The sequence below is a fragment of the Ptiloglossa arizonensis genome, chromosome 4 (genome assembly GCF_051014685.1).
Source record: "Ptiloglossa arizonensis isolate GNS036 chromosome 4, iyPtiAriz1_principal, whole genome shotgun sequence".
Taxonomy (NCBI): domain Eukaryota; kingdom Metazoa; phylum Arthropoda; class Insecta; order Hymenoptera; family Colletidae; genus Ptiloglossa; species Ptiloglossa arizonensis.
Window position 1 is genome coordinate 15,371,617 of NC_135051.1, and position 15,388 is coordinate 15,387,004.

The following is a 15,388-nucleotide window of genomic DNA, read 5'->3' on the forward strand; positions in this document are numbered from 1 at the left end:
TGATACCAGGTTGAAGAAAGTTTCCAGGCGTAAATTTTATCTGGAAAATTATGGTTACCGGTCCAACGCTCCCAGGAAATCAAGCATTTCAGCTGCTCAGCTGCTCGCGGAGTTTTTATACGCTTGTCGGTGGTAACAATTTTCAGAGAGGCCGCTCCGGGTCTCCTTCGTCGACTATAATCTCTTTTCTCCTTGAGTTCCACGTCCTTCAGTATTTCTGCTCTTTCATGGTTCCTTCTATTCATTCTTCTGTACACCGTACACTCACCTCGGCAGCTCGAGGAAAATAAGATTCATTCGTGCAAAACTTACATTTTACTTAAAAAGTAAATACGTTTCCGTGAAATTAGAAAACGGACTATTTTTAATCCATTGAATTTAATGATCATTAAAGACGGTGCATAATACCAAACGATGCAGTTGTTTCAATATCTAGGGTCTTCTCTTATTTTTTGTAAATATTTGCAAAAAATATTTATTCATGCGTTTCGAAAGAAATAATGAATGATCGAATCGGTATAGATATCGAGTAAATTTTTATTTATAGGTAGTAATAATTTTCACACGCATCTACTATAAAATTTCATGAAAATTTTACCTGTAAACCATACTTTACGCTAGTGTCTCTTGGTGACAAAATTTTTAAGGTTTCATTCGTTGAAATAAACAAATGTTTATACGCTATTTTCAAACACAAAAGCCCATACGGTGCGGAACATTGCATAGAGAAATATTGCACCAATATTGCAATTACATTTGAAATATTACAACAATATATCTGTGTAATATTGCGTTCAAGATATTTCGAAAATGTTTTAGCCACATTATATCGAGGTTCGTGCATTGTTGCATTCAAAATAGTTCGAAAATATTCTTGCAATATCATCTGTGCAATGTCACGTTGAAAATATTTGGATAATATTCTAGCAGTATTATATACCAATTATGACTTTTAAGTACAAATTAAAATATATTTATGCTCAGGAATAAGTTGATGCATGTACAATAAATTTCAAATATAAATAAATTGATAAACACCATATATACCATACCCTTGAGCATAATATACATAAATATTTAATTATAAACTTACATTTATATATAAAATATATATCAAACATGCTTCGAATAAAAACGAATAAAATATGTCGCTAGAAAGCAACCTGCATAATTTTGAAAAAGTTACTTTCCAGAATCTATTACTTATCATTCCAACAACACACGACGCAAACTTAGAAACTACAATTGTTAATACGAGTATCGTCGACGCAAGATCCCGCTCCTGTTTCATTAATTTATTCAAAAAGAAAAACAAGTGACCCGTACGGTATCGCTGAAACACTTTTCGAGTCTATTCTCACTATCAACTGTGCGACAGTTACACAAGTGGAACGAGTTCCCAGTCCCTTTTCTCGAGGAACGTCGAAACAGCAGAAATAATCGTTTTCACCCCTGCCCCCCCCTCTCTCTCACACACACACACACTATCTCTCTCTTTCTCTCTCTCTCTCTCTCTCTCTCTCTCTCTCTCTCTCTCTCTCTCTTTTTCTCTCTCTCTCTCTCTCTCACACTCACTATCTCTCTCTTTCTCACACACTCACTAACTCTCTCTTTTTCTTTCTCTCTCTCACACGCTCACTATCTCTCTCTCTCTCTCTCTCTCTCTCTCTCTCTCTCTCTCTCTCTCTCTCTCTCTCTCTCTCTCTCTCTCTCTTCTTTCCCTCTCTCTGTGTTGTGGTCCACGTGTACACCTGCAATACCAACGAAGGTCCCTTACCTTTGAAATAACGCAGGTACTCGCAAAAAGATTATGAGACAATTAGGCATACTCGCGGGAAAGGATCTCGCCAAGAGGGACTATTATTTTCATCAGGCACGTCATTCCTGAACGCACGAGGGCAATTCGTGTGCCACCGGTGAACTTCTCCAACCCACCCTTTCTCCCTACCGTCCACACCCTCGTCGCGTCGCCGCTGTGGCCCCGCCTTGGGTTTCACGAGAGGGAAATTTAGTTCTGTACCGAAAAAAATTGCAGAGGATAATAGACTTTAAGCGACTCTCGCGACTTTTTAATTAACGTTGAATTACTGACTTCATCAACGGTCTCTGAGCGTCAGGCCGAATAATTAGCGATAGTTTGAGCACTCTTCTCCCGGATAAGCTCGCTGTGAGCGTACTTCCGGCCGTACAAATATCTGACGAGGGAACGGAATGAAATAAAATGGCCTGTACACGGGTGTAGGGGGACACCAAGTGGAATTTCAAATATTTTGCCTCGAAGATAGTTGCACACGCGTCGACGACTTTTCGCACACTCGTGGGATCGGAGTTGTTAAAAATATTCCGAGCGTATTTTTTCAACATTGAGTATTTGTATCGAGGGCATAATTACTGAAAATTTGGGACTGGAAATACTGAGACGAATATCTTGGAAACAAAATGATATAGAGAAAAGTGGGAAATAGTAAAGTTACTTGGTTTTGTATGGGGAGTAACAATATGGACATCAAATCTTTAAAAAATTAAAGATTACTATTTTTTCAACACTGAATATTTATATCGAGGGCACGGGACAATTATTGAAAATTTGAGACTGAAAATACTAAGACGAATATCTTGGAAACAAACAGATATAGAGAAAAATGGGAAATAGTAAAGTTACTTGGTTTTGTATGGGGAGTAACAATATGGACACCAAATCTTTAAGAAATTACAAATTGCATCACGATAACTTAAAAAGTCTCTTAATAAATATTTTTTTCTTTGCTGAAGACATATGCATTATATATTATATATTTCCCAATTTTCTGAAATTACTGGTAAATGAGAAAACAGTCACTGTTCAACAAAAATATAACGCATTATATTTTTATCTAATGTAACGTATTATATAATGTAGATAATTTTTTCGTATTTTTCTGAAGAGAACGTATGATATGAAATTTTTGTCTTGTATGCAGAGTAAAGTAGAGAAATAATAAATGTAGTCTTAGACGCCATCAACAAAATTGATTATACACAGTAAGATTACAAAAAATAAACATTACCTGTTTACCCTTTGCATTTCATATGATACCTAAGTAATAGTTGCTTTCGAAGGACTGAAATTATCAATTCAGCAAGAACACATCACCTAAGTGAAAAAAACTCAAGAAAATAAGTTCTTTAAAAAAGTATAGAACTATTTATCAACAAACAAGAAGAATATATTCTAAAAGAAAGATCAAATCTCATTCTCGTCAACGTGTTTATCATATACCATTCAAACCACAACAATATGTTACGTTTTATTTCTTCTGACACACAGTGTCACCTAAATTACACCTAAATTAAATTAATACAAATTAAGACGATCAATGGACGAGTGTTCACCGAATTCTTTTACGTTGGTATTTCAAGAATGATGTTCTTCGAATTAATTACTTCAGAAACGTACCGTACGCGAAAAAGAAAGTTTAATTTTCATCAAGATCGAAGAATGATCGAAACTTTTCTGTGAATTACGTATTCTACACGGACAACGATTTATAGCAGTACCATTCGGCATTTGTCGTCGAAACGTCCTGATAACGTTTACGAAACTCGATCAAGAGCCGGAAGAGCGCGCGAAAAATGAGAGAAACAGGAGGGGGAAATATTCGTTATAGCCGTAGATAAACCCCGCTATGTTTGATCTATGCGAAGCGTTGAAAAACTACAGTCAGAGGGTTGAAACTCTCATCGTCGACGTCGGTTCCCCACAAAAGAGTTTCGAAAGTTGATACGTTCTTGATACGTTTGTTCCACTGCATCGCCGTGGAAGCAATTTATTAACACCTCCCGACCATTTCTATCCGCGATTATTTTCCCAGCAAGCGAAACTCGCAACTTTGAAATGCAATTTCAAGTTCGTTAAACTCCTTAAACGACTTCTGAAAAAGACTTTCGAGTAAACGACATCCCTTTATGCCTTCCGTGCTCGGACACAGAACGTGATTTAATTCTGGGGATATGCAAGGAACTCGTTTAATTTCAAGGCGTCGAGGAAAATACTACCTTTTTTTTAAATATAACAAGAGCGAGAGGAACGATTGTGCGAGAGCGTAAGAAAATTGTTTGTCCCTGTAGTAAATACAGAAGGAATAATTTCAATCTTAAGTAAGTTACTTAACAGATGTCGAAAAGTGGTCAATTTTACTATAAATGGAAAGAGGACAAAAATAAAACCGGAAAATATCGAATATATCGCCAAATGATCAAAAAGTATTATATATAAGAATAACCTATGTTACAATTATATTTGCCTAACAAGAAGTTGCTAATTCTAGAACCTCGTTTTCTAAAATAGAAATTAAACAAATCTCCTATTTTCGTATAAATTTCGCATTGCAGAAAAAAAATATTAATAATTAGTTATTAAAATCAATGATTGTCAAGATAATTTATTTCCAAGGATTACAAACTGTTGTCCAGTCGCAGTAAAATATTATAAATAAAATAATGGTGAAGTGATCGTTCGCATAGTAAATGTTTTATTGGTATCGAAATTAACAACGAAATACCTTTTATGTTTTTTAGGTGATTCCACACAATTAGACCTGGATGGATTACTATACATCGGTGGCGTAGGAGCTCCGTTTGCACCTTTAACAGTGCCACCAGTACTGTGGACAGGTGCTTTGAGACAAGGTTACGTCGGCTGCTTGAGAGATCTTGTCATAAATAGCCAGTCAATCGATATAGCTGGATACGCTCAACAACAAGATTCTGGTAAGAGTCGTTCAAAATTTCATACCAAAAACACCAAATTTACAGTTGGTTAAAACATACGTAACCTTTAAAAAGCTCATTTTACAAAAATGAACTTCAGAAAATAAATTCTCTCTCGTGAGGGTGATATAATTTACTATATGTAACATCTAGTTTCACAAGCTAACCAGTCCTTTGAATAAATTCTGTAGATTGTGTCATCTGATATTGAACTAAATAATAGATACGAATACAATGACACATTTTTTATCTTTGGTATATATTATAAAAGTGTAAAATCTTGTTTTCAAGTGCTTTTCATGTCAATCGATAAAGCAAGTATTAAATTTTGTGATAAGTTTAAACATTCAATTATACAGAATAAAATTATACTTTCTATTTACAAGATATTTCTTCTTTAAGAAACACATGCATTATTTTTTTTTTATACATTTCACGATAGCCGCCTGTTGATAAGCCTTGTACGCTACATTATGTTATACGATATGTTTATAAAATATTGAGCCGTCGCATGTCGTTCTATATCATACAAGCATCGTATTTACCACGTTCTTGATTCTACATCATACAAAAAATACACCATGTTTACTAGTCACGGTACAATAGCTAGGCTTGAAAATACGTTATAGCTTAATTAATTTATTATGTCAATTTTCATGCATCCATACACTGAGCAATTCCTTTAGAAATTAACTAAATTAGAAAAGAAACATTGAAAGGAAAAAATTCTTGTATATATACAATTTATTTTTCAAATTTAATTTCGATAAATCTCACAAAGAAAAGTATTTTTAACATATTATTTACACAAGAAAAATGAAAATGATAAAAATTAAATATACTTCAATTTATATGGTATATGTACACAATTTACTTTTTCAAATTTAATTAATTTGCATAAACAGAATTATTTGTAATGCATTGTTTAAAAAAGGAAAAAGAATTAAAATTATCGAAATAAATATATAGATATACAGATATGAAAGAGTGTATACCATAAGTATACAGTAACGATGATAATAGTATCGATTACTTGTTAATTTCGTTTATAAAATATTATTTTATAATGTGGAATATGTTTAAATGACACGAGCATTAAATAAGAGCAGAAAAAATTTTTTTTGGCAAAAAAAAATGTTTTCGCTGCGGACAGGATTCGAACCTGTGCGGGCATAGCCCATCAGATTTCGAGTCTGACTCCTTAACCACTCGGACACCACAGCTTATAACAAATCTTTGCTCCAATAAGTAATTCAACCATGCTACGATACTTTTATAATATTAGTATTTTTTATAATAATGAAGTTTATCATTAATCTTCACATTTCCAATCGTTATTAAAGAAACATGTTTTATTAGTAATTACAGAATGAAGATTCGAACACTTTATAACCTATTTGAACAAATCTTTGCTTTCCAATATTATTTTTAAAGTCTTAAGAGTTATAATTTATTATAAATACAACTTGTTATTTATCTTCTTCTTACATACATTAATATACACAAAGTTATATTACACCTGAATAGCATTATTAATAATAATGTTTATTAATATTAAAGAAGATCTTTTGAAAAGTAAACATTACCGGTTAAATACAATTTATTTTTACATTATAGAGGCTGTTCAAGAAATTATGAAGGTTCTATTACAAATTACATGAAATTAATTTTTATGAAAACGATACAATAAAATTCACTGCATATTTAATTAAATAAATATTTCTTAAGTCGAATTAATTCGATTTTAATTATATACTCTCAAAATTGATGTGTTTTTTATTAAAATAGGAAGCTTAGCTATTTGCTAAGAAAATACTACACATCTAAAGAAATTTTTCATTCGAAGAATTAAACACAACTCAAACTAATGTATTCAAAATTGTATTAAATCGCATGATTTATTATTAATATTGTGCAATTAAAATGTGTCCAGCTGGTTAAAATCCTACGTTTTTCACGTCCTAGTGTGTTCCAACGGTAGCCAAATTATTCAGTTAGTCTTTAATCGCTCTTCTTTCGGGGGGCAGGAATGTTTTGTTTTTTTCGTCGCGGCGACAAATTTTCATCGAAAAAAAGAGAATTCGGTCCTGAAGAGATGAAAGACCTGAACTGGAAAACACTTGTCACTGTCTACGTAATTTCGTTTCTCTGGACAATTTTGCAGGCGCTGTCAGACCAGCTTGTCATTCTCAACCACCCTACTGTCCTTCACAACCGTGCTTGCACGGCGGCCATTGTCTCGAGGGGTGGAACAGGTTTCACTGCGATTGTACTGGTACACCCTTCACTGGTCCTATATGCGGGAAAGGTAGTGCCAAATTTTTCTTATAATACTATTTTATCGAATTGAATCACACTTTTACAATACAACGTTGTATTTTCATATTTGACATTAAATTTGTTTACCAATTTTTTTAAGAATGATGGAAATAGTTTCACCAATATTAATATTACGATGTAGTGAAACCATATAACAATTTAATATAGTAATGAATTATCAGTATTGTATAAGGTGTCTTTAATCGCGATACAACCAGACACGGGACGATTCCTCGTGAAAAAAATAAATTGAAAATATCGAATAAAATTTTTGCACGCGAGTCTGTTTCCGAGAAAAATGATTTATTCATATGTATGAGTGTACGTGTAACAACTGTAAGTATCGGGTTGACGGAACCCCTCTTTCTGCTCATGTTTATATTTATAAACATGGGTAATGTCATTGCTGGTACATGACACGTGTCTGTTGCGAGTTGCTTGTATAGAGAACACTATCCGAATCGTCATTCCAAGAGGCGAGTAATTGCAAGAACAGAACGAAATCTTCTTCAAAGTGCTCTTTTTCAGTCTGTTTGCAATAATATTTATATATAATAGTTGACTTATATATAATAACATAGAAAGTGAAGTTGTCAAAGCAGTGATAAATTAAACAATACATGTAATGCACTGCAACGACTGTATAATAATTTATTTTGAAATAAATATAACTACATATGTATGTATTAACACAATTGATATTTCGTACAGTTACTTCATTAGCAAAATTAATTTTAAAAAGTTATAGTCTTATCCTTATTTATGAAATCATTCTGATCGAATACAAAATAAAATATACCATTAGTACAGATCAACAATAAATAAATAGCAACAATGATAGGAAACAGAGAATAATAATGTTCATGCTTATAAATACAAGCACGAGTAGAAACAGAGGTCCTTCAACTCGAAAGTTACAGTCAGTACACTTTCAATTTATGAATGATGCCTGATTATACCACGATTACAGAGGTATACTACATATACTATATTATTATTATAGTAGTAACAGTAGGTCATTTAAGTAACGACAGAGTAACAATATTTACTATTAACTTTTTTCTTTGTTCAAAGTAATTTATTTTTTAAGCAACAGTCTATATAATATTTTTGCGATTACTTGTGATCATTTTATGTTCCAAGATGGTATTTTTTTTTCGCGAGAAAAACTAGTTTTTCAAAGATCTTTTAATTAAAGGATATCAGTGAACAAAGATATTTATTGATCTTCTGGTGATTTAGTTTCGGTAATTACAGAATTATCCTTGGTGCTATATAAATATTCTTGATAATTTCTTTGAAAATTGTTTGAAACAAAATTTATTTAAAGTAGTCTACGTACTAATATTTTTATTCAAATATCTTCATTAATAAATAGATTTCATACATAGACACTAAAATGAAACAAAGATGAAATTTCATTGCAGTGAAAATATTTCGTACACACAATAATCCTCCGTAACATTACAATGTTATTGTAATGAAGAAAATTTTACAATGCTATTGTAATGAAGAAAATTTTACAATGTTATTGTAATAAAGAACATAATACATTATTTTCCTCTCAGATGCGTCAACGTTGCATCTGAACGGAACACAACAGATGACAGCGCTGATGCCAGAGGACTCGAAGACCCAAGTCGAGGAAATGATAGTGCGCTTCAAAACGACGAGACCGCGTGGACTTCTCATATCAACCAGTCTAGAAAATAGCCCCGATCGACTGCAAATCTACCTCGAAGAGGGTAAAGCGAAAATGCTGATCCACATCGGTGACAAAGAAAAGGTAAGTCGAATGGAATAAATATCTTCAAACATTCACCTTGAATCTGAATCCGACAACCTAAACATTGAATCGTTCAATTAACCCTCAAACAGCGAATATCGCGATACTCGCATTCACGACAAATACAAGGTCGAACATGACCCAATAGCAATATACTTTTCATACATTTAAGAAACCGTACATTTTTATTACAGTACATCGTTTAAAATACATCAAAAGTAAGACAAAAGCACACAACATTTGTATCAATTTTCTGTGCACTTGCCACATACAATTTCCTTTTTATATTATCGTATCGTTATTACGTACAAACTTTGATTATTACATTTGGTGTTGTACATATTTATGATTATCATTCCAAGTACGGTTTGCGGATATGTAAATTGTTACGCTCCATCGATTAAAACGAACACGTCGAGTCAGTGGTAACTCGGCATCCATCGTTCGTAGCATAAAATGAAATTTAGCGTCGTTAAATATATTTCTTTCTCACTTCTTTCAAGATATTAATAGTCGAGTGTGTATCTCGTATGTATATAATGTGTTCTGTTATGTTGTACGCCGCGATGTTGATGCCGCGATAAATTAGAGAGCTCCGCTTCCGTGGAACGCGATAACGCTTGAAAACTCGCGCGACCTTGGGCATCCCTGACGTCGATCGTAATTCATCGATACGTTGGGGTCGTTCTTCCGCGACAGAATAAATTGCCTGTAAAAATTCAAATCGAACGAAAATAGACACGGCCGATAGAGCCCCGTGTATTCATAATTCATGGCAAACCTCGAGGTACGAGTTCTTTGACGGAAAGTGCTCATGGAAAACGCGTGAAACATTGTCTCAATGTATGTATATACAGGGTGAACCACAAAATTTGATCATCTTGATTACTTCTTGTGTAGACGGATTTATTTAAACATTCTTCTCCTACTCAAGTTTGTACCTGCAAGCTGATCGTAGTAGTTGTAATTACAGTCTCTGTAATTAGTTTGTTTCGAAAATATTCCAAGGTCGACTTTAGAATCGCATTTTCACGACTGAGAATTTTAAAGTGCGCCTAAAATTGTTTTCTATACATTTGTCGAGGTTCGATTACAATTTAGAATAATTAATTATCTGAAATCGTTTTCCTATAAAGGATCAAGGAATACGCTGAAAGTAATTCCGAGGTTATATTTACGGTAATAATCAGATAATACATTTATTATAGTAAATTGATACTATGAAAGAATATCATCCCCTTAACGAAAATTAAAGTTTCCACGTTTCTTGTTCTATCTTCATAATGATATACAATCCATTACACAATCCATTCGAATTGATACATCTTTGATTATACACGATTCAAATCACTCACAAGAAACATCCAATTAAGTATAATTCGAATTCGTCCGAATAAGTTCGCGTTTGAACTCATTTTAATGGTAAAAGTCTCACCAATCCATGAATACCAGTGGAAAGAAAGAAAAAATTTTTTAATTTTCATCAATGAAAAACTGGAGCAGAAACTCAATTATTTACAGTTATCCGTGACTGACTCTAGTTTTCCAATTATGAAATACAGTAACGAAGAAAAGTTCTTTTCCATCGTATTTTCAATTCGTACAACGCAAAAGTGTGTTAAGTTGCATGGTAGATTCGTCTATGTACCTATTAGACGATGAATGGAATTAAATCGTGTTCGTTTAAAAAAAAGGGGGTAAACGAGCTTGGAAACTTCAAGAAGCAACTGTTTTCGAAAAGTGTACCGCAATCTGTTTATACGGCTCTCGGAACCATTTTGTAGCGAACAAACGAAATCTGAATCGGTTCGTTAGCACCGGAAATAATCAATTCGACAAAAGATTTTCTTTCGTATTGTATCTTGGTGCTTGTTCACTGTGTACCGGCGATACTTCAACAGGCCGATAACTCCCATTGCAGTCGGTGCAAAGTTGAAACGCTCAGCATTCGTTATTTAATCAATACAGCTGCCTCCTCGGTTCATTTTACCGAGATCCAACGTATGCTCCGTTTCGCTGTACGTTTTAGCCTTATGCAAACTATAGCCACGAATGAGAACGGCTTATGTATGCTGGAACAACATTATGCGCTGGAGAACGTTGCGTGCTCGGTGAGTTGCACGAGTTGTTTCCTATCGCAGTGTCTCTCAATATTTGAATGTTCTAATTGTAACAACGAACGACACGAGCCCCACGCCGCTATTAACGATCCGGAGTCGATGCAATAAGTAATTGTACTTGACGCTTACAGGAAACAGTTCGAAAAGAGGAAATCGATATTCGTCTAAATGAAATAATACTCCGATTGCATTTCGCGAGGAGAATTTTATAATGGAGATACAACGGTAGTGTTTCTTCGCTGAAAGGAAGCGTTGAAAAGTTTAGAAATAAAGCCGTGCGTAACAATTTTTACATTCGAATTTGAAGAATTCAGTTTTTTCGGGAAGAAAGGTCTCGTTTGATTTATTCAGTGTCACACAACATTTAATAATACCCATCGTTCGTTGAATATTGAATTCGTTGTTATTTTATAAAAATCTGATACTCTTAATAGGAACTTTATTCGTTAGACAATTATTATGTACCAAACGAGCGATTCTAAGTTAATTATTTTCACGAATTTATACCTGTTTCTTTCTTTATTAGCTCCAAATCTCAATTTGAATGTGCATTTACTTTTCCGTGGACAACTGTTTTATTTTAATGTCTCGAAGTTTATTTTTCACATTTGCATGCGACATCCATTCGATATATTTGGTGAAAAAAATATATGGAGAGGGGAAATATAATGGTGTAATTGTTGGCCAACGAAATAATTCATTGCGGTCGTGCTTATCGAGCTGTGGCTACAATTTTTAAATAATCATTAGCGAAGGAAGCAGTCGACGCAATTTTTAAAATCGAGGGAAAAATTTGTTCACGTTTAGGAATTTGAGAAACACTGCGTATCTAAAATAACATTTCACAGTTCTCCTTGTTATGACAGTCGTACCATCGTTATTCCTTCTCTTTGTATCCCCATCTCTGCATGCTTCCGCGTTTGTTATTGTAAGGTACAACATTTTCGTCACACGAGCGTTTTGCTATTACACGCCCTGCTTCGTATTATAATCCTTCGCGCGTTACTGTCAAATCGTCACCGGTTAAAACAATATTAAGTAAAATGATAATTCAATGATCGACAAGATCGACGTTAACTGGTATTAGCGAGCATCCGTTTAATTTCTTTGGTGCTTCACAATTTTTATATTAATTTTTAATCAATATTGGTATTTTGTTAGTAATCGAGCTCACTGTTCTTGGAAAATTCAATGTACAATTGGAATGAGAGAAACGAATCACAAATATTATTATTTCACGAATAAATGGATTTATTCTGGTGTTTACAATTAAGCCTCGTTGACTGTCGCGGCGTCTGCCTCGTTAATTGTCCTCCAAGTTATCCCCACTGTACTTCGATCGTCTCGTAATTTAACATTCACACGGTAACGATAATACAAACACGCGACACGTAAAATCAGACCTTTTACACGCGTATAATAAATATTAAATACCGTTCGATTAATCTTTAATTAATTTTAACAAGTCCGCTTCAATGTATGCGCAATTTCCCTTGTACACGCAACCCGAACATAAATTAATAACATTCAGAAATGTGTCCCTTATTAATTGTGAATACGTTGAGTTATACCTGCACACGACTGTAATAGACGTCATCGAAATTCTCATCGTTATTTCAATTTAATTACAACGATCGGAGCTAGCTGTAAAGTTGCACGGAACGAACGCCGTCCCAAATTGAATCTCAAAATGGTTCCTAATTGAAATGGATGATTCGTGATTGAACCCAACCGAGAGGATTCGAATGTGGTCGATGCGTGTTCGATTCGACGCAAGCAAATGTGCTTCAGTACCCGAAGTATAGTGTGTTAATGCTTGATTCTAAAATGTTTTGGTCCAATAGTATAATTATCTAGAAAAGAAAAAGAAAATTATACATTGGCAATTTTCATTCGATCCATCTTCTTCCTTCGAAATAACACCAAATCGAATAATGAGTAAATAAATAAATTATAAGTTACTTAACATAATTATTAAGTAACAATGATCATAAAGAGCTTTGTTGTCTCCTTTTGAAATTACCTATCGAACAAATTTTGCAAGACTTCGATTACGTCTCACAGTCTATTTATTTAATTCAGTCTTAGTCAACACAGTCTATTTATTTAATTCAGTCTTGGTCAACACAATCTATTTATTTAATTCAGTCTTGGTCAACACAGTCTATTTATTTAATTCAATTATTTATGGAATCAGTCTTCCATAGTCTATTTATTTAATTTTCCAACGTTGCTAAACGACATGCACATATATCGAATGAGTCAAATTTGTAAACTTACTGTCGCATAATGTCCGATTTTGCAAGTGCAGTCGTATTTCGTATAATCGGTAAATGTTTCTCGGTTGTATGATATATGTTTATCCAGTTTTCTTGAAAAACGTTCCCGCGATTATCCACGGAAGAACATCGAGACTAAGCAGATTCATTTGTGAAATTCAGGCTCGAAACACAGCTGCGAGCACAACCATTTTAGGTGGGAACGCGGAGCTCGGTACTACAACCGCGTACGATTAGAGGAGCTTGTAATTTACGTTTATGTTTCAATCTCGGTCTCTACACGCTCTCCATAATTAAACGGTATAATTGATACGGTAATGAACCTTTCAATTAGTTCGAGGAAAATCGAATGGTCTTCTGTCGCTTGTTAAAGGAAACTTTAACAAAGCGGGTCTCATTTTGACGTACATCTGGAGAAACAAAAGCAACCGAGAACGTGGAGGTGCGTAATAATTGATGTTTCTATGAAAGCTTTCGCAGCATGGGTAAAATTCACGATCACTCCACCGGAACCACAAATTGATGCAATATAAATCCTAGGTATTAACCACGACTGTTGTTGGAGTCCTGTCCTAGAGCGATTTATAATTTGCATATCGAGATCCAAGATACGGTAGATCGAGTTTGTGTATTTATTCATTGTACATGTTGTTTCGTGAAATGAAATACGACGAGTTGTCGAAGTAATAGACAAACACCGTAAATGGAATTATAACTTTTGAATATGCATTTGATTAAGGAGAGTAACAGAAGATACCGATGTATTAATAACGGTATAAATTGAAGGGACAGTTTCGTAATAAATCTTATCGGTTGAATGAATCAAATTATATATGAACGGTATCAGTGTATGTACAAATAGATTTGAGGCTGTCCGTTTGGTAAACTCGTGGAAATGAAAATTGGGTCAGTGAAAGACCATCGTGTGCCAATTAAATGGGTCGAATTAATTAACGGCCAGTGAAATTACCTACCAACGTTTGCAATATACAGGGTGCCCCAATAGAAACAGGTAACTTTATTTATTTATTTTTTTTCATTATTTAAAATAATAGAAAAGAATGTTACTTGCAAACCTTGTGGCTTTGTGGAGAACTTAATATGGTGACAATAGTTTCTTTGAGACTGGAGACATAAACGCATCGGTACTTTTATTCTCAATGTTAATTTACTTTATTCAATTCTATAATAAAAAACCGAACAATATATTTCAAAAAACGAAGTTAATTTAAAAATTTTTCCTACACCCCTACTTGCAAAGAAATTATTTTCTCTTCATTACTAGTCAAGTTCTACAATTTTTGTACACAACACTTCTTTCCATTATTTAAAGCAAGGAATATAATTAAATGAGCTGTTTTTACGTGGATATTCCGTAGATTGTAGAAAATTCAAAGAAATATTTTACCGAAATAGTTTACCCTAACATCGAAATTCGAACGATAAACACAATACCATTGCTGTACTCCTTGTCGATGAGCTTCGCGAAAGGCAAAGCACTCTATAACCTGCAAGAGATTCTTTCTATCATTGAGCTTCAATCGTATCCCAATCCTCGCGACATTTCCATATCGTTCGAACTTAACGAGCAAACCGAAAAAGTTATCCGTAATTTAAAAAATGACGTATCAAAGAATAAGAGAGAGAGAGAGAAGGGACTAGAAGGAAAGGGTGAGAATTAACGAATTTGCATTATGCACTGGCCAATGAACGAATCACCGATCCACCCTCGAAATCACTCAGCAATTTATTGGGCGGTCGACTGGAAGCATCGTGATTGCAAAATTGGTTACACATACATACCTACAGGCTACATGCGGGTGAAATACTCGGGATGGTCGAGGGTAAACGAAGTGGGAGGGCTTAGAGTGTGCGTTCAGAAATTCATTTGGCCCCTGGGAAAACGATCGATGCAGGACGCGACGAGGACGAACTATGCGATTTTCATGAGTCCAAAAACTATTGCCACCTAAATATCTCCGATCGGTGCAGGCGACAAGCACTCTGTGCAATTGCACTTCGAGAATTGTCACCTGTTCTACGTGTACGTAATTGGACAATAGTGTAGAAAAATTTGCCGCACGATGAAAGGATTTTCAAAAGTAACATTAAGAACACGTGTATAATTGATTGCA

The 15,388-nt window shown here is 34.2% G+C and overlaps 1 protein-coding gene and 1 non-coding gene across 4 annotated transcripts in view; one reads left to right on the forward strand and one right to left on the reverse strand.

Annotated features, from left to right (window-relative positions):
• The window catches only part of Nrx-1 (neurexin 1), a 674,791-nt gene that overhangs the window by 514,167 nt on the left and 145,236 nt on the right, over positions 1-15,388 (forward strand). For all 3 annotated transcript variants that reach the window (XM_076310652.1, XM_076310653.1, XM_076310654.1), the window contains 3 exons: positions 4,558-4,749; positions 6,914-7,057; positions 8,637-8,854. In XM_076310652.1, the coding sequence (XP_076166767.1) occupies positions 4,558-4,749; positions 6,914-7,057; positions 8,637-8,854 (554 nt within the window). The remainder of the gene's footprint in view (positions 1-4,557; positions 4,750-6,913; positions 7,058-8,636; positions 8,855-15,388) is intronic.
• On the reverse strand, positions 5,891-5,972 carry Trnas-cga (transfer RNA serine (anticodon CGA)). Its single transcript has one exon. It is a non-coding gene; the product is annotated as a tRNA-Ser (tRNA).